Raw genomic sequence first — 20,569 nt, forward strand, 5'->3', positions numbered from 1 at the left:
GTATGTGTGTATACACACACACACACACACACACACATACACACATACACTGGAATATCACTCAGCCATCAAAAAGAATGAAATCTTGCCATTTGCAATGATGTGGATGGAGCTAGAGTGTATTATGCTAAGAGAAATAAGTCAGAGAAAGACAAATACCATATGATTTCACTCATATGGGGAATTTAAGAAACAAAAGAGATGAACATATGGGAAGGGGGAAAAAAAGAGACAGGGCAACAAACCATAAGAGACTCTTAATGATAGAGAACTGAGGGTTGATGGAGGGAGGTAGGTGGGCGTGGGCTACATAGGTGATGGGTATTAAGGTGGGTACTTGTTATGACGAGCACTGGGTGTGGTATGTAAGTGACGAATCACTGAATTCTACTCCTGAAACCAATATTGCACTGTATGTTAACTAACTGGAATTTAAATAAAAATTTGAAAAAAAAAAAAAGATTTGGAATGGTTGTATGTATATGTATGTGAAGGGTGTGTGTGTGTGTATGTGTAATAAAATATTATTTGATAGGAAGCATCTTTTACCCATTTTCACAGGATTGTGCAAAATATGTAGGGAACTTTTGCTCTTATAAAAGGCTCATACTAGCAGGAAGTATAGTAAACATCCCAACTTCTCATTACAATTTTAAGTAACAAACAAGCTACTTTAAACAAAAACAGCTGGTGAGTGGGGGGAAATGTGTTACATGAATACAGATATGTCACAGAATCCAAAGCAGCAATTCAGCGAGGCATCAGAAGGGACTGAAACCAAGAAATGGGAAGTCATCATAATCCCAGCTCTGGCATTCTCACCTTTGCACCTCTCTGTACCTCTGCTTTAGTTTTCTCTTCCCAAACTCTGCTGTCTGTGATCCTTTCTGCATGTGGTAAAGGATGGCCAGCTGATGGCTCTGAGTTTATATTATCTTCGTGCAGCTCTAATTCTAAATTGTCTTTCTTAAACTGATTTCTGATGCTATTGTAAATGGCATTTTAAAAATTATGATTTCTATCTCTTTTTTGTTTGCTGGTATATAGTAATACTATTGCTTTTCAAATTTTTTAGTTGAAATATAATTCATACCATAAAATGTACCCTCTTAAAAAGTGTACAGTTTCGTAGGTTTTTAGTATATTCCCAAGGTTGTGTAACCATCACTGTATCTAATTTCAGAACATTATCACTTTAAAAAAAAAAAATCACATACCTATTAGTAGTTACTCATTTCTTCCTACACCCAGCCTCTGCATCTTCCTTCCTACACCCATCTCTATAAATTTGCCTATTCTACACTTTCCATATAAATGGAATCTAACAGTATCTGACCTTTTGTGAATGGCTTCTCTCATTAGCATAATGTTTTCAGGGTTCATCCATGTATCAGTTATTTATTCTTCTTTATGGCTGAATATTCCATTATATGGTTATACTACATTTTACTTATCCATTCCATCATTGGTGAACATTTCAGTTGTTTCTATTTTTTGGCTATTATGAATAATGATGTTATAAACATTCACATACTAGTTTTTGTATGTTTTCAATTCTTTTGGATATGAACACAGAAAAGGAACTGCTGGGTCACATGGTAATTCTATGTTTAACTTCTTGAGGACCTGGCAAACTGTTTTCCAAAGCAGCTGCACAATTTTGCATTCCCATAGCAGTGCTATGAGGGTTTCAATGTCTCCACATCCTCATCAACACTTATTATTGTCCATCTTTTTTACTAAAGTGGGTGGGAAGTAGTATCACACTGTGGTTTTGATTTGCATTTCTATCTTGACTAATGATGTTGAGCAACTTTTCATGTGTGTATTGGTCATCTGTAGTTCCTCCTTGCAAAAATGTCTATTCATATCCTTTTACCAGTTTGAATTTGGCTCCTTGCTATTTTATTGTTGAGTTGTAAAACGTCTTTATATATACCAGATACTAGTCCTTTATCAGATACGTGATTTGCAAATATTTTCTCTCATTCTTTGGGTTGCCTTTCCACTTTCTTGATAGTGTTACTTGAAGCACAAAGGTTTTTAATCTTTTTTTAAAAAAGACTTTATTTGTCAGAGAGAGAGAGAGAAAGAGTGCACAAGCAGGGAGAGTGGCAAGCAGAGGGAGAAGCAGGCTCTCTGCTGAGCAAGGAGCCCAATGTGGGACTTGATCCCAGGATCCTGGGATCATGACCTGAGCCGAAGGCAGACGCTTAACCAACTAAGCCACCCAGGTGCCCCCAGAAGTTTTTAATCTTGATGAAGTCCAATTCATCTTTTTTTTTAGTTGCTTGAGCTTTAGGTGTCATACCTAAGAAACCACTGCTTAACCCAAGGTCATAAAGATATGTTTTTTTCTAAGAGTATTACAGTTTTAACTCCTACTTTTAGGTCTTTAACAAATTTTGAGTTAATTTTTACATATGGTATGAGGTATTTATGGTATGAAGTAATACCATATATGGTATGAAGTAATTATGATGTAATTAATTCAACTGACTATCCAGTTGTCCAGCCCTATTTGTTGAAAGGTTATTCTTCCCCCCGCCGAATTGTTTTAACATCTTTGTCCCAAATCAATTGACCACAGATGTATGGGATTTTTTTCTGTACTCTGAAATATATTCCGTTGATCTATAGGCTATTATTATGCCAGTACCACACTGTTTTGACTACTGTGGCTTTGTAATAAGTTTTGAAATCAGGAATTGTGAGTCCTCTATCTTTGTTCTTCTTTTTTTTCAAGACTGATTGGCTAATTCAGATCCCTTACATTCCCATATGAATTTTATTTATTTATTTGTTTAAATTCAATTAGCCAACATATAGTACATCATTTGTTTCAGATGTAGTGTTCAGTAATTCATCAGGTGCTTATAACACCCACTGCTCATCACACCATGTGCCCTCCTTAATGCTTATCACCCAATTACCCTATCCCCCCAACCACCTCCCCTCCAGCAACCCTCAGTTTGTTTCCTATAGTTAAGAGTCTTTCATGGTTTTTCTCCCTCTCTGATGACTTCCCAGTTTTCCCTCCCTTCCCCTATGATCCTCTGCACTCTTTCTTATATTCCACATAGGAGTGAAACCATATGATTATTGTCTTTCTCTAATTGACCTATTTTGCTCAGCATAATACCCTCCAGTTCCATCCATATTGATGTATATGGTAAGTATTCATCCTTTCTGATGGCTGAGTAATATTCTGTTGTGTGTATATATATATATATATATATCTCACTTCTTCTTTATCCATTCATCTGTTGATGACACCTCCGTTCTTTCCACAGTTTAGCTATTGTGGACATTGCTGCTATGAACACTGGGGTGCAGGTGCCCTCTTGGATCACTACATTTGTATCTTTGGGGTAAATACCCAGTAGTGCAATTGCTGGGTCTTAGGGTAGCTCTATTTTTAACTTCTTGAAGAACCTCCATACTCTTTTCCAGAGTGGCTGTACCAGCTTGCATTCCCACCAACAGTGTAAGAGGGTCTCCCTTTCTACGCATCCTCACCAAAATTTGTTCTTTCCTGTCTTGTTAATTTTAGCCATTCTGACCAGTGTGAGGTGATATTTTATTGTGGTTTTGATTTGTATTACCCTGATGCCAAGAGATGTGGAGCATTTTTCATGTGTCTGTTGGCCATTTGTATGTCTTCTTTGGAGAAATGTCTGTTCATGTCTTCTGCCCATTTCTCAACTGGATTATTTGTTTTTTGGGTGTTGAGTTTGATAAATTCTTTATAGATCTTGGACATTAGCCCTTTATTTGGTATGTCATTTGCAAATATCTTCTTCCATTCCATAGGTTTCCTTTTAGTTTTGTTGACTGTTTCCTTTGCTGTGCAGAAGCTTTTTATCTTAATGAAGTCCCAATAGTTCATTTTTTGCTTTTGTTTCCCTTGCCTTTGGAGATGTGTCTAGCAAGAAGTTGCTGTGGCCAAGGTTGAAGAGATTGCTGCCTGTGTTCTCCTCTAGGATCTTGATGGATTCCTGTCTCACATTTAGGTCTTTTATCCATTTTGAATTTATCTTTGTGCACAGTGTAAGAAAATGGTCCAGTTTCATTCTTTTGCATGTGGCTGTTCAATTTTCCCAACACCATTTATTGAAAAGACTGTCCTTTTTCCACTGGATATTCTTTCCTGCTTTGTCAAAAATTAGTTGACCATAGAGTTGAGGGTTCATTTCTGGGTTCTCTATTCTGTTCCATTGATCTATGTGTCTGTTTTTGTGCCAGTACCATATTGTCTTGATGATTACAGCTTTGTAAAGAGCTTGAAGTCTGGCATTGTGATGCCACCAGCTTTGGTTTTCTTTATCAACATTCCTCTGGCTATTTGGGGTCTTTTCTGGTTCCATACACATTTTAGGATTATTTGTTCCAGCTCTGTGTAAAATGTTGATGGTATTTTGACAGGGATTGCATTGAATGTGTATATTGCTCTGGGTAGCATAGACATTTTAACAATATTTATTCTTCCAGTTCATGAGTGTGGAATGTTTTTCCATTTCTTTGTGTCTCCCTCAATTTCTTTCATACGTGTTCTCTAGTTTTTAGAGTACAGGTCCTTTACCTCTTCGGTTTGGTTCATTCTTATGTATCTTATAGTTTTTGGTGCAGTTGTAAATGGGATCGATTCCTTAATTTCTCTTTCTTTTGTCTCATTGTTAGTGTATAGAAATGCAACTGATTTCTGTGCACTGATTTTATATCCTGCCACGTTGCTGACTTCCTGTATGAGTTCTAGTAATTTTGGGGTGGAGTCTTTCGGGTTTTCCACATAAAGTATCATGTCATCTGCAAAGAGTTAGAATTTGACTTATTTGCCAATTTGAATGCTTTTTATTTCTTTTTGTTATCTGATTGCGAGGCTAGTAATATATGTTGAACAACAGGGGTGAGAGTGGGCATTGGTTGTGTTCCTGACCTTAGGGGAAAAGCTCTCAGTTTTTCCCCATTGAGAATGTCAATTGTTGTGGGCTTTTTGTACGTAGCTTTTATGATATTGAAGTATGTTCCTTCTAACCCTACACTGTGGAGAATTTTAATCAAGAAAGGATGCTGTATTTTCTCAAATGCTTTTTCTGCATCAATTAAGAGGATCATATGGTTTTTGTCCTTTTTTAAATTAATGTGATGTATCATGCTGATTGATTTGTGAATGTTGAATCATCCTTGCAGCAAATCCCACTTGGTCATGATGAATAATCCTTTTAATATACTACTGGATCCTATTGGCTAGTATCTTGGTGAGAATTTTTGCATCCACGTTCATCAGGGATATTGGTCTGTAATTCTCCTTTTTGGTGGGCTCTTTGTCTGGTTTTGGGATCAAGGTAATGCTGGCCTGGAATTAAAAAAAAAAAAAAAAAGGTAATCCAGAATGAGTCTGGAAGTTTTCCATCCCTTTCTATTTTTTTTGAAACCGCTTCAGAAGAATAGGTAGTAGTTCTTTAAATGTTTGGTAGAATTCCCCTGGGAAGCCATCTAGCCCTGGACTCGTTTGTTGGGAAATTTTTGATTACTGCTTCAATTTCCTTGCTGATTATGGGTCTGTTCAATTTTCTGTTTCTTCCTGTTTCCGTTTTTAAGTTTCTAGGAATGCATCCATTTCTTCCAGATTGCCTAATTTGTTGGCATATAGTTGCTCATAATACGTTCTTAAAATTGTTTGTATTTCCTTGGTGTTGGTGGCGATGTCTCCTCTTTCATTCATGATTTAATTACTTTGGGTCCTTTCTCTTTTCTTTTTGATAAGTCTGGCTATTGATCTTATTAATTCTTTCAAAGAGCCAGCTTCAAGTTTCATTGATCTGTTCTACTGTTCTTTTGGTTTCTATTTCATTGATTTCTACTTAATCTATTCTTTCTTTTCTCCTACTTGGTTTCGGGTTTATTTGCTGTTCCTTCTCCAGCTCCTTTAGGTGTAAGGTTAGCCTGTGTATTTGAGGCTTTTCTAATTTCTTGAGAAAGGCTTGTATTGCTATGTACTTCCCTCTTAGGACTGCTTTTGCTGTATCCCAAAGGTTTTGAAAGGTTGTGTTTTCATTTTCATTTGTTTCCATGAATTTTTTAAATTCTTCTTTAATTTCCTGGTTGAACCATTCATTCTTTAGTAGGATGCTCTTTAACCTCCAAGTGTTTGAATTCCTGCCAAATTTCCTCTTGTGACTGAGTTCAAGTTTCAAAGCATTGTGGTCCAAAAATATGAAGGGAATGATCCCCATCTTTGGGTACCAGTTGAGACCTGATTTGTGACCCAGTATGGGATCTATTCTGGAGAATGTTCCATGTGCACTCGAGAAGAATGTGTATTCTGTTGTTTTAAGATGGAATGCTCTGTATATATCTGTGAAGTCCATCTGGTCCAGTGTGTCATTCAAAGCCCTTGTTTCCTTGTTGATCTTCTGCTTAAATGATCTGTCCATTGCTGTGAGTGGGGTGTTGACGTCCCTATTACTATTACTGTATTATTATTGATGTGTTTCTTTAATTTGGTTATTTATTGGTTTATATAATTGGCTGCTCCCAAGTTAGGAGCATAAATGTTTATGATTATTAGATCTTTTTGTTGGATGGACCCTTTAAGTATGATATAATGTCCCTCTTCATCCCTTCTTACAGTCTTTGGTTAGTATCTATATTGTCTGATATAAGGAATGCTACCCCAGCTTTCTCTGGATGTTCATTAGCATGATAAATGGTTCTCCACCCCCTCACTTTCAATCTGAAGGTGTCTTTAGGTCTAAAATGAGTCTCTTGTAGACAGCATATGGATGAGTCTTGCTTTTTTATCCAATCTGATACCTGTGTCTTTTGATTGGAGCATTTAGCCCATTTACATTCAGGGTAACTACTGAAAAATATGAATTTAGTGCCATTGTATTACCTGTAAAGTCCCTGTTTCTGTAGATTATCTCTGTTTCTTTCTCGTCTATGCTACTTTTGGGCTCTCTCTTCACTTACAAGATCCCCTTTAATATTTCTTGCAGGGCTGGTTTAGTGATCACAAATTCTTTTAGTTTCTGTTTGTCCTGGAAGCTCTTTATTCTCTCCTTCAATTCTGAATGACAGCCTTGCTGGATAAAGTATTCTTAGCTGCAATGTTTTTCTTATTAAGTACCCTGAATATATCATGTCAACCCTTTCTGGCCTGCCAGGTCTCTGTGGATAGGCCTGCCAGCCTAATGTTCCTACCCCTGTAGGTTAAGAACCTCTTGTCTTGAGCTGCTTTCAGGACTTTCTCTTTATCCCTGAAATTTGCAAGCTTCACTTTTTTTTTTTTTAAAGATTTTATTTATTTGACAGAGAGAGACACAGCGAGAAAGGGAACACAAGCTCGGGGAGTGGGAGAGGGAGAAGCAGGCTTCCCGTGGAGCAGGGAGCCCGACGCGGGGCTCGATCCCAGGACCCTGGGATCATGACCTGAGCCAAAGGCAGACGTTTAACAACTGAGCCACCCAGGCACCCCATGAAATTTGCAAGCTTCACTATTATATGTTAGGGTGTTGATCTATTTTTATTGATTTTGAGGGGAGTCCTCTCTACCTCCTGGACTTGAATGCCTGTTTCCTTCCCCAGATTAGAGAAGTTCTCAGCTATGATTTGCTCAAATATACCTCTGTCCCTCTCTCTCTCTTTCTTCTTCCTCTGGGACCCCAATAATTCTAAAATTGTTTTGCTTTATGGTATCACTGGTTTCTCAAAGCCTCCTCTTATGGTCCATTAGTTGTTTTTCTCTCTTTTCTTCAGCTTCTTTCCTTTCCATCAACTTGTCTTCTATGTCACTGACTCTCTTCTGCCTTATTTACCCTAGCTGTTAGAGCATCCAATTTAGACTGCATCTCAGTTAAAGCATTTTTAATTTCAGCCTGATTAGATTTTATATCTGCACTAAGAGATTCTCTAATGTCTTTTAAGCCCAGCTAGTAGCTTTATAATCATTATCCTGAATTCCAGGTCTGACATTTTACTTATATCCATATCAATTAGATCTGTGGCAGAGAGTATTACCTCTGGTTCTTTCTTTTGCTGTGAATTCCTCCTCCTAGTCATTTTGCCCAGAGAAGAATAGAGAACAAGAGAACAAAATAAAAAATATCAACCACAATCCAAGCAAAATATACATTAGACAAATCTGTAGAGGTCAGAAACCAAAAAAGAAAAAGAAAAAACTAAAAAGAGGGGGGAGAGAATATAATCTCCCAGGTGGACAAAACAGGGTGATCCACTTGGTCCTGGGTATATTTTGGTCTGTTTGTTAGAAGACACTAAATCCCAAAATTGTAAAGAAAGCAAAACTGATATAAAATAAAATTGAATACAGTGAAAGGAAGCCAAAAATGAAGAATATACCTATAATGTGTAAATGTAAAAATGAAAGTCAAAAAAGACTTAAAAACAAAGAGTTGATAATATAAGAAACTAGTTGAAAAGAAAAAAAGAAAAAGAAAATTATAAACTGAAAGATAAATGAATCATGAGAAAAAACCCTTGAATTCTATATACTATTTTCCCCTAGTGCTGGAGTTTTGCAGTCCTGTGCACTCTGCAAACTTGGTGTTGGCTTGTTGTTCCAGGTGGTCTTCTGGGGGCAGGGGCCTACTGCGCTGATTCTCAGGTGTCTTTGCCTGGGCGGAGTTGCACCGCCCCTTGCCAGGGGGCCAGGCTCAGTGTAAGCTGCTTCTGGTTGCTCTATGTAGCTTTTGTTCCCTGAAGGCTTTCTATGCCTCTTTAGAGGATGAAAATAAAAGTGGCCAGGCCCTGATCTCCAGCCCCAGAGCTGAAAGATCACAGCTCCCTCTCTTCAGTAAACCCTCAGGGATAAGCAGTTTTCACTTTTGTGTGTGCCAAACTCTGCAGACTCCTGCAGTGCGCGTCTGCACTGATCCTCCCAGGGGAAGGTAGGGGTGGTAGCATTTCTGCCCTTTTGTGCTGTGGTTCAGTTCATGGCAAACAGAACTGACAGCCCCCTCCTGGGCTCACTGACCATAACTGGTTTCCCTACTTCAGTGCTTGGGAACTCTGCTGGCTCAGGCACCCCCATTCTTTCTGTGACCCTGAGGATCCTGAGACCACACTGTCCCACCTAGAATTCTGCCCCACTTCGCCAACTGAGCACCTATCAGGCAGGGATGTCTCTCACTGGGGCAGACTTCTAAAGGTTCTGATTTTGCACTCTGGGACTATATCAACTTCCGGCAGCTGGCTTATGGAGGCTCCCTCCCCCTGCCATTTATCATCTGATACATTCCCTCAGATTCACTTCTCTGCACCTCCTACCTTGCAAAAAGTGGTTGCTCTTCTATTTGTAGAATTCCAGCAATTCTTTTCTTACATCTCAGGTTGAATTCATAAGTGTTCAGAATGGTATGATAGTTATCTAGCTATATTCAAGGGACCAGATGAAACAAGGTCTCCTACTCTTTCACCATCTTGCCTCCCTCCTCCCATATGAATTTTAAAATCAGCTTGTGAATTTCTGCCAAAAGCAGAGCTAGGATTTTGATAGATTGCATTGAATCTGTGGATTGATTTGGAAAATGTTGCCACCTTAACAATATTAAGATTTATAATAGGATATCTTTCCATTTATTTATGTCTTCTTTAATTTCTCTCAGTGGTGTTTTGTAGTTTCCTGTGATCACATCTTGCACTAATTTTATTAAATGTATCCTTAAATATTCTATTCTTTTTAGTACTATTGTAGTTTTTTTATACTGACTGTATCCAGCGATAGTTCTAAATTTATATATTAATTCTAAAAATGTGTCTATAGAGTTTTTTGGATTTTCTAGGTATATAATCATGTTGCTTTCTTTTTTTTTAGATTTTTATTTATTTATTTGACAGAGAGAGAGAGAGAGAACGAGCATAAGCAGGGTGAAAGGGAGGCAGAGGGAGAGGGAGAAGCAGGCAAGGAGCAAGGAGCCTGATGCGGGACTTGATCCCAGGGCCCTGGGATTATGACCTGAGCCAAAGGCAGACGCTTAACTGACTGAGCCACCCAGGTGTCCCTGTAATCATGTTGCTTTCAAGTAATGAGAGCCTATTTCTTTCTTCCCAATCCTTATCACTTTTATTTCTTTTTATTATATAATTGTACTGACTAGGACTTCTAGTTTTTTTTTTTTTATTTGACAGAGAGATAGCGAGAGCAGGAACACAAGCAGGGGGAGTGGGAGAGGGAGAAGCAGGCTTCCTGCTGAGCAGGAAGCCCAGTGTGGGACTCGATCCCAGGACCCTGGGATCATGACCTGAGCCGAAGGCAGATGCTTAACGACTGAGCCACCCAGGCGCCCCTGACTAGGACTTCTAGCACAATGTTAAATAGGTATAGTAATAGAGAACATTCTTGTATCATTCTCCATCTAAATGGGAAAGTTTTTAAATGATTTCACCACTGTGCATGACATTTGTTTTATATATATATATATTTAATAAAAAATGAACACTAAATTTCTGTCAAACTTCTTTGACCTCTATCAAGAGGATCACATGGTTTTCTTTTTTTTTTTTCCTGTTAGTGTAGTGAAATACATTGATCCATCTTTGGATGCTAAGGCACTCTTGCATACATGAAATAAGCCATACTTAATTGTACTGTAGTATGCTTTTTAAATATATGGCCAGATTCTACTTGCTAATACGTTGTTATGAACTTCTGGATCTATTTCCATGAGGTACACTGGTGAATAATTTCCCTTTCTTTTAATGTCTTTGTCAGGTTTTGAAATCAAGATCCCCATGTTGGTTCTGTTCAAAAAAATTACATCAGTAGACTATTCTTTCCTTCTCCATTCTCTGAAAAATTTGGGTAAGTTTGATATTATTTTTTCCTAAATGTTTGGGGAAATTCACCAGTGAAATCACCTGACCCTCAGGATTTCTTTGTGGAAAGATTTTTAATTGCTTCAATTTCATTCCTAGTAACAGACTACTAAAATTTTCTATTTTTTTCCATCAGTAAGTTTTGCTTCTGAAGGATTTGTTCATTTTTACCCAAATTATGTCAAATTTATTGGTATAAAATTATTCACAATATCTTTATCTTTTTGATGTCTGTAGTGGTATCCCCTTTTTCATTCTTAATATTGTTCATTTGTATTTATCTCTTTATCAGTCTTGATAAGGGATTTTTAAATTTATTCATCCTTTCAAAGAACCAAATGTTAACTTAGTTGATTTTTCTGTTGTACATTTACATTCTATATTTCATTCACTTCTGCTTTTCTCTTTATTATTTCTGTCCTTCTATATTCCTCATATTTGATGTGCTATAGTCCTAAGGTAAGAACATTTTTGCATTTTAATTCTACATATATTTAAAACTCTAGAAGTCATTTCAATTACTGTTTTATAATAGTTGATTTAGAGTTAGCCATTTATTTGCCATTTCTACAGTTTTTCATTCCCTCCAGCATTTCTGCACTTTCATCTGTGGTCATTTTCCTTTAAGGAACTCCCTTTAGTATCTCTTTTACTGCAGGCCAATAAATTTAGTAATAGTGATGGAGTGCTTCAGTTTTGTTTTGTTTTGCTTTTCTTCAAAGTGTCTCTATTTCACTTTTATTTTTAAAGATATTTTTCACTGGGCACAGAAACCTAGGTTGGCAGCGTTTTAAAGCATTTTGAAGCTGTTGGTTCATTATCTTCTGTTTCTATCATCATAGTTGATAAATCAGCTATCAGTTTCACTGTTGCTCCTTTGACGGTAATATGTAGTTTTTCCGTGTCTGCTTTTAAGATTTTCAGGGTTTTGCTATAACATGCCCAGTTGTGGTTTTCTGTGCATTAGTCTCCTGGGGTTTGCTAAAATTCTGAATCTATGAGTTGATGTCTTTCATTATTTTGGAATGTTCTTAGCCATTGTCTCTGAATATTGCATTTGTCCCATTCTTTTTCTTCTGTGCTTCAGAGATTTTAATTATGCATATTTTAGAACTTTTGAGTATTACGTTTTTTTTTGTGTGTTCTTTCCATTCTCTTATCTCTGGGCTTTAATTTGAATATTTTCTCCTGATATGTTTAACAGTTCACAGATCCTGAGTTTGGCTATATCCAATCCATTATTAAACGTACCAATAAATTTTTCACTTCAGATAATGTATTTTTCAATTCAAGAAAGTCCATTTAAATCTCTGTATGGATTACAATTTTCTGGTGAAATTTCCCAGCCTTTCATACATTTATTTTTTTATTTTCTTGAAAATATTAATCATAGTTATTTTTTACAATCTTTAAATGCTAGCTCTCTTATTTGAATCATGTACAGAGCTGCTTCATTTCTTTATATTGTTAATTATAAGTCATATGGTCTTGCCTCTTTGAAGGTCTCATCATTTTTTTTTGTATGGCAGACATTGTGTCTGTAGATTCCAGATTATATTTTCCACCAAAGAAGGTTTCCCTTTTCCTCTGTCAGGCAAACATGGTGAGTGGTTGATCACATAAACCCCTTCTGAGAGCACGGCATACTCAGGCTTTTAATTAAGAGCCTACAGGTCCTTGACTCCTCAGTCCTGAAATGGTTCTCCCTCTAGAATTTTAGTACCTTTAGTCTGCTTTCACAGATGTCCTATAAATTATAATATTTATTACTTAGGTAGGCTTTATAGTTGTTACTGTGAATGCACTGGCCGGCCACAAACTACTGCATTCTACCCAGAAATGTTAGCTCTTCTGTGCTCTTTTTTTGTTTGTTTAAGACTTTATTCATTTATTTGAGAGAAAGAGGCACATGAGAGACATGAGCAGGGGGACAGGCAGAGGGAGAGGGAGAAGCAGACTCCCGGCTGAGCAGGGAGCCCAAAACGGGGCTCAATCCCAGGATACCAGGATCACGACCTGAGCCAAAGGCAGATGCTTAAGCAACTGAGCCACTCAGGCACCCTCTTCTGTGTTCTTTAAAGAGGAGGAGATGAGTGTTCATGGGTTCACAGAATAATTCTATATGTGCTCTTCCTGCCTTCTTTCACTGCAGTTACTATTTATTATAACTACCAATTCAGAAAGCATAACTGTCTAGGTTACTTTGGTAGGAACCACTGCTTTCACATTCCTCAGTACCTATTAGTTGCTCCCCTTACTTATATGGTAATTAGCAATCTGAATATTAACTCAGGATTGGATGATATTAGTTACTATTAGCTTTTTATGTGTAAGAGTAATATATGTTTTTTCTTAAATCCTTACCATTTACAAATATATACTGAAACATTTACAGAGGATATGATATGATATCCAATTTTCTTCAAAATATAGAAGGGGAAAACTGAAGAGAGGTATAGATGAAACAATATAAGCCATGAGTTAATCATTGTTTAATTTAGGTAATGAGTACATAAGGGTTCATTACACAGGTCTGTCTACTTCTGTGTATGTTTGAAATATTCCATAATAAAAAAAATTAAAGTTCACTGTCACCTGGTTTGCCTCATCAAATCTATAAAGTCTTATATATCATTTGCTCTTCCCCAACAATGGCCATAAGAATAGAGTGGGTATGAAAAAGGGGCACTGTATATCAAAAACTAGTCAAATAATTTGTGCTCCAAATATCACCCCAGTTTGACAAATATTAGTTATAAGAAAGAATTCCTACTATATATTGTTAATGTAATTATTATGAAGCTTAAATATCTAATTCCCAAGTATCTACATCTGAATGGAGCAGTACTATAACACTGATACTCCTCCCTAGCCGTAACTTTGCTTTAATGCAATACAGGAATAAATATAGCCATTTACCTTTATTGGGTCCTGATACCGTAGATCTATTTGAATGTTTCGAATGGGAAATCTCTGTTTCTGATTTTTTTCGCATAATTATTTGACTTCCAAGCCTCTTGGGTCCTAAGTAAAAGACTGTAAATTTCTGCTGAATATCAAGTCCAACTGAAAAAAGGAAAAAAGTATACAAGGATTTAAGGCATATAAATCTAGCCATGAGATCATTTATTTGTTTTTATTATCTCTCATACTTCTACACCTTTTGAAATGAAAGAGCTAACAAGTCCAGGAAATAAAAATGTAAAAAAAACAAGAGTTAAAAAAATAACAAATTAAAATTTATACATCTATCATCATAAAAATAAAAATCAATGTTCCTACAATTGAAATTTTATTATCTTGGAAAATAAAATACCTATAAATGAACAGACACAATTTTAATTTTTTTATCTTAGTCCATGCCATCTTTTACATATCTAAATACATGAAACTTCTTTTAAAATTATTCATATTATTGCACTACTGGGTATTTACCCCAAAGATACAAAAGTAGGGATCCGAAAGGGTACGTGCACCCCGATGTTTATAGCAGCAATGTCCACAATAGCCAAACTGTGGAAAGAGCCAAGATGTCCATCGACAGATGAATGGATAAAGAAGATGTGGTATATATATACAATGGAATATTATGCAGCCATCAAAAGGAATGAGATCTTGCCATTTGCAACGACGTGGATGGAACTGGAGGGTATTATGTTGAGTGAAATAAGTCAAACAGAGAAAGACATGTATCATATGACCTCACTGATATGAGGAATTCTTTTTTTTTTTTTTAAAGATTTTATTTATTTATTTGAGAGAGAGGATGAGAGGAGAGAGAGAGCACATGAGAGGGGGGAGGGTCAGAGGGAGAAGGAGACTCCCCGCTGAGCAGGGAGCCCGATGCGGGACTCGATCCCGGGACTCCAGGATCATGACCTGAGCTGAAGGCAGTTGCTCAACCAACTGAGCCACCCAGGCACCCGATATGAGGAATTCTTAATTGCAGGAAACAAACTGAGGGTTGCTGGAGTGGGGGGTGGGGTGGGAGGGATGGGGTGACTGGGTGATAGACACTGGGGAGGGTATGTGCTCTGGTAAGCGCTGTGAATGGTGCAAGACTGTTGAATCTCAGATCTGTACCTCTGAAACAAATAATGCAATACATGTTAAGAAAAAAAAAAAGAAGAAGAAGAATGTAGCAGGAGGGGAAGAATGAAGGGGGGGAAATCGGAGGGGTAGACGAACCATGAGAGATGATGGACTCTGAAAAACAAACTGAGGGTTCTAGAGGGGAGGGGGGTGGGAGGATGGGTTAGCCTGGTGATGGGTATTGAGGAGGGCACATTCTGCATGGAGCACTGGGTGTTATGCACAAACAATGAATCATGGAACACTACATCTAAAACTAATGATGCAATGTATGGGGATAATATAAGAATAAAAAAATTTAAAAAAAATTATTCATATTATTTAAATAACTTATTTTTACACAATATCATTTAAATTGTTTTTCTGTTTCAGCATGAAGGAAATTTTTAAATGTTATCATATTCTTTACATTTATGTGTTCATTACTTCAATGAACTGACCATATTCAGAACTAATTAGATTTAAGCTAAGATCTTCAGATTTAAAAGCTCTCTTCACATCAATCTTTTTAGTCCAATTTCCAGCTTTTAGCAAAATAGAATCCCTGAAAAAGAATAACATACCATTTAAATAGTGATCCAAATACTAAATGAAATAATACATTAATCATCAAGGGCAGATTGACCCTTAGATAGGTCCTATCTGGTAGTAAACTGAAGTCAGTACTGAAAACTACTAGCTGCAAATTCTGAGAAGGGAGAAATGGAGTGTCAATGGGGCTACTGCAATAATAATTTTCTAACTACACATTGACCAAACAGCTGATTCCAAGTTGCATTGCCTCATTTTAGGCCCACCTAAAAATATAGTTGACATCAACAACCCATGAGCTTGCCCCTAAATCACTACCACTTTTAAATGGCTATATATAGGATACACGAATTTGTGAGAACTTGAATAGTATCTTTAAAATTCATATAAAATAGTCTATATCCAATAACATCACAAACCAGCAACCAATTTTGTGATTGAACTTATTTTAGCTTTATATAGTCAAGACTGTCTTCAGACTTGTCACAGAGAACAAAGATTTGTACAATGACATATTCTCTATAAATGTGTCACAGCTAGGTGCAGTAAAGTGGTTAACAGTGAAAGGGATGTTCTATTAGGCACCATAGTCCCTTTAGGAACCTTGAATAGACTATTTGGGGAAGGTATCTTCCAATGCTCTGGCAACAATGAGATTCCCATTTCAGAGTCACTGCTAATCCTGAACTCACAAGTAAAATAATATGATTAGGAGGATAGGCTCTGAAGTAAGACTGCTTGGGTTAAAATCTAGACTTTGCTATAAACCTATATGACCTTAGACAAATTAATTAAACTCTCGGTCTCAATTTCTTCCTCTATTAAATTTAGATAATGATAGCATCTGTCTATACAAAGATTAAACAATTCATTATCTGGAACCTACAGAGAGCTCAAAAAATATTAGCTATACCTATAACTGCTAACTTTAGAGTTTGCCTATGGCATCCTGGGAGAAAATAACAGTATCAGAAAAAAGGCTGATGTAAAAATCATAGAATGGCATGCTAGAGAATCAGGTGTAAGGGAAGGTAGCTCCTTTATATATTTGAACTGGTTGCCTGATCTTACAATGGAGCTATAGTAGTTTGTTGGATTTTAATTTGGAAATATTAGGTATATCTTGAAGGAGCAGGAGGAAGATAATGAAAGAGTAGTAAGGTTGTGAATGACTGGAGAAAAGCAACAAAATAAGAAAGTTCAACAACAGTGGGGTATAGCTACTCCTAAAGGTCATTTATTCACTTGTTTCAAACCTTGGTGATAGATTTCACACTTCGTTCATTTGAGTACTGACAACAGACCCAATGTGAATACTTCTTTAACAGACAAGAAACTACTCCATTTCAGGGAAAGGAAAATGTAATTTAATTAATCCCACAGTGATTTTAGTACTGCTTCTCAGCAGAATTTTTCTTTCATAGTATATGCTTAGAAATAAAATCAAATGGAAATTGTACACTTACATAAGTTTGTGCTTAAAAACCAGCTGATTATCTGCATCACCTATGATTAAGGTAACATAGTGAGAATCTGGTGCTGTTCTTTTAGTTTGTAGCTGTTCAAAGTTTCTTAATATAATGGTCACTAATATTTCCGCCATGGTATCACTATATCTTGCAATCTTTAAAAAAAGGATAGGCATAAAAAGTGTTAAAGATAACCTTACTACTCTTATTCAGCTCCAAGTCAGCTATGGATAGCTTTATTGCTGAAAAGACAATGAAAATACCTAAAAAACAAACAAACAAACAAAACCCAAAAAATATTTACCTGTTCCACTTCAAGTTCATATTTTGGTAGATACATCACTGTTTCTTTTATTTGTGTTCCAAAAGGGGGGTGTCTATTTAAAATCTAAAAACATTTATATCATTATATTCTTACCACAAGACTAGAAGTTCTTTTAGTAAAACACTTTTTAGCATCAATAGTTTTAATAATGCTTATTACCCAAAACCTTAAATTAAAATACTTATGATTATGATGAGAAAAACAATTTTTTAGAAGAAATAAAGATATAAAAGGTAGGCTTTAAAATTTAGGTAAAATTCAGGTAACATTAGGAATAAGTGAATATTAAATACCAGTTCAAGTTCCCTTGCATCTGTTTCTTCTATTTTTTTAAAGGAGGTCAAACCTGCATTTACCATTGCATTTGACAATGTTATACCTGTGGAAAATTAATCAAATAGCAGTTTTAAACAATCCATTTTAAACTAAATCTATACTTAACTTTTCAATGACATTAGTAAAAAGTTTTTTTAAAGATCCAGATTAATAACTAATTTTTGAAGTTTTATAAAAAAGTTTTCAGTTCAATTATTTGGGCTCTGACATTCAATTGTTCATATTTATTTTTTCAAACTGAAATAAAACATGTATTTGCTTAATAGAAGAAAGAGGAACTCTTTGGTCCACATGATGATTTAACTCTTATTTTTATCATATGTCATCCATGGAGAAAGTACCAAGCGATTCCTACTGTTACGTATTACACTCATATTTGAAAAAAAGACAACATGATTTATGGATGGGAATACTGCTTCATAAAGCTATGGCTCTCTATTTCCATCTTAGAAATAGAGTTCTAGGTTTCTGTACTGAAATCAGATAATTTTACTCTTCTGTCTAAAATTTCCAATTCCTTTCCATTGCATTTAGAATAAAGTGACAATTTCTTACCATGACCAAACTCCCTTACCTATCTGACTTGACCACAGCCTACCTGTCCCATTTAATTTCCTACCAGTCTCCTCTTGCTGACCACTCTCTAGCCACATTTGCTTTAATTTTGTTCTTCAAATATATCAAGTTCACTTCCATCTTTGCACTGTCTCTGTTTCTTTATGCTTTAAGAAACTTGAATTTAAAATTCTTACACTCACAAATGAATTTAACCAAACCCTGAAATAGGAGATACTGTCAGAAGTATAAAATTCCAAGATATTACAATCTTGCCTAAGGCACATATATTACTGGTGGGGATATTACACTATTTCTTTTTCCATACATTTATCCTTGGGAATTTCTCTTATTCATTCTTAAGATACAACTCCTAGTATTAATAATTCCTTCATGTTCATTTTCCCTCAAAACTTTTCTTGAATTTTAATTTTTTATAAACATTGCTGAAAATCAATTTGTATTCATTATTTTTTTCCTGATGCTCAGGAAGAACTTAGATTTGCTTTTTTATTTTGATTCTCCCATTTTTCTAGTGTATGAATTTTGGTGGGCAATTTTTGCTTCTTTTTCTTCAGCCATACTGAGTAAGTGTAAAAAACACATTGGTGTTCGACAATTTGGAAGGGATAGGATGCAAATGATGCCTGATGGACAATATTCTAGAAAGTCAGAAAGACTCTTTTTCAAATACAATGAAAACTTTCTTAATAATCATTTAACTTAATTTCTAAACTTCTGTAAGTTGTTATTTCCTAAATGTTGTATGGAACCTCCTTCCCACTTTAGAACTCATCTTTTTGAGATGGGTGCAGCATCTGGTTCGCTAGGACTTCAGTAGAAAGGTGAGTCTTAACGTCAAGAATCCCTCCTCTAATTTGACCTTACTTTCACCATCTAATCCCCATCTTCACCCCAGTTCCCAGGACTGGTCAGTTCTCTGCTATCCCACTGATTTCAAACTTCAAGGAAATAAAAAAGCACTTCCTCACAAAATAGTTGGAGATCTTTGTTCTAAGGAATAATGAGACAATCCCTAATAACCGACTACATAATTTTTTAATGTCCCCAAGATGCATATAAAATTATAAAGCTAACAAAGCTGTCAGTCATGGAATAACAACTCTCTTCTTAGAGAGAAGGAGGAATAGGATCACAAAATCAAAGGCACCAAACTGGAGAACTCTAGAGTACTTAGTTATACCCCAGTCTTTGTAACTGGCACCCTCTAGACTGTTTCAGTACATAACTTCAGCTAGATCTCAATAGATAGGAAATAATTAGGTACAATCTTTTGTCTACAGAATCTCTATGAAGATCAGTGCGAATACTGTCCTATTACTGAAAAAAAGAGAAAAAAGTTAAGATATAAATAAGTGACATAATTCTCTGTAATGAATTAGGAATGGCTAGGATTGCTAGCTCTGTACCTTGTCATTGAGAGCAAAACAATCATAAAAGTGGAAGAGAGAGCAACACATAGTTACCTAATTACTAAAACAAACTTTCACTCTTGGTTTGAGAACAAATTTAAAAATAAGAGTATTCATTTTTATTAGGGGGCGCCTGAGTGGCTCAGTTGGTTAAGCATCTGCCTTTGGCTCAGGTCATGGTCTCAAGATCCTGGGATGGAGCCCCACATCAGGCCTCCCTGCTCAGTGGGGAGTCTGCTTCTCCCTCCCCTCTGATCCTCCTCCCTGCTCATTCTCTCTCTCTCTCCTCTCTCTGCCCCAACCCTCAAATAAAATTTTTAAAAATTAAAAAAAAAAAAAAAAGAGCATTCATTTTTATTAGTTTCCCAATTGATTTCAAATAGAATCCTTCAGGCAGGAGAAAATGAAAATCAGATTTTCAAGAGAAGTAAAGTTCAGTACCTTATTTATACCTACAAACACATTTTTTTCTTAAGGTCTATAAACACCATAGGATAATTTTCCTAACAATGAAAAACAAAATAAACTGCAGACATTGACAAATTGCCTGCCTGTATTCAGTACCTACCAATTTTTTCCAGCTGTTTGGATATATGTAGAGAGTTTTCCCAAAGTTTGCATCTAAAACATTTAGCTAATATCAAACTGTTCAATAGCACAGCAAACTTCTTTTCTTGAACAGCCACAAAATCTGACAACCCTAAAAAAAAGTTTCCAATGTTAAATCTAGTATAATAGTTTACTGGGAAAAATATTGAAAATCCATTAATCCTATAACATACATCTTGTAATTCGTGAGCCATTTCTGAAAATCTTCGCGGTATCTTGTGTCAAAGCAAAGTCCTGAATGGGAATGCATCCTAGCTGAGCCTGAATAAGACTGAATGAAGGAAAGAAGAAATTTCATGATTTTCTTTTAAAAACTATTATCTCATAGTATTTGACATCATTGATTGAAGTATCTCTTCTTAAAATTCCTCTCTGCCTTG

The 20,569-nt window shown here is 36.0% G+C and overlaps 1 protein-coding gene across 1 annotated transcript in view; it reads right to left on the reverse strand.

The window, feature by feature from the left end:
* Positions 1-20,569, reverse strand: part of HFM1 (helicase for meiosis 1) — a 109,987-nt gene that overhangs the window by 26,379 nt on the left and 63,039 nt on the right. Inside the window, exons 23-29 of the mRNA XM_021690122.1 lie at positions 20,363-20,460; positions 20,149-20,280; positions 17,550-17,635; positions 17,236-17,319; positions 16,929-17,086; positions 15,372-15,475; positions 13,759-13,905 (exon numbers count right to left, since the gene is read on the reverse strand). Coding sequence (XP_021545797.1) covers positions 13,759-13,905; positions 15,372-15,475; positions 16,929-17,086; positions 17,236-17,319; positions 17,550-17,635; positions 20,149-20,280; positions 20,363-20,460 — 809 coding nt within the window. The remainder of the gene's footprint in view (positions 1-13,758; positions 13,906-15,371; positions 15,476-16,928; positions 17,087-17,235; positions 17,320-17,549; positions 17,636-20,148; positions 20,281-20,362; positions 20,461-20,569) is intronic.

This window comes from Neomonachus schauinslandi, chromosome 4 (assembly GCF_002201575.2).
Source record: "Neomonachus schauinslandi chromosome 4, ASM220157v2, whole genome shotgun sequence".
NCBI lineage: Eukaryota > Metazoa > Chordata > Mammalia > Carnivora > Phocidae > Neomonachus > Neomonachus schauinslandi.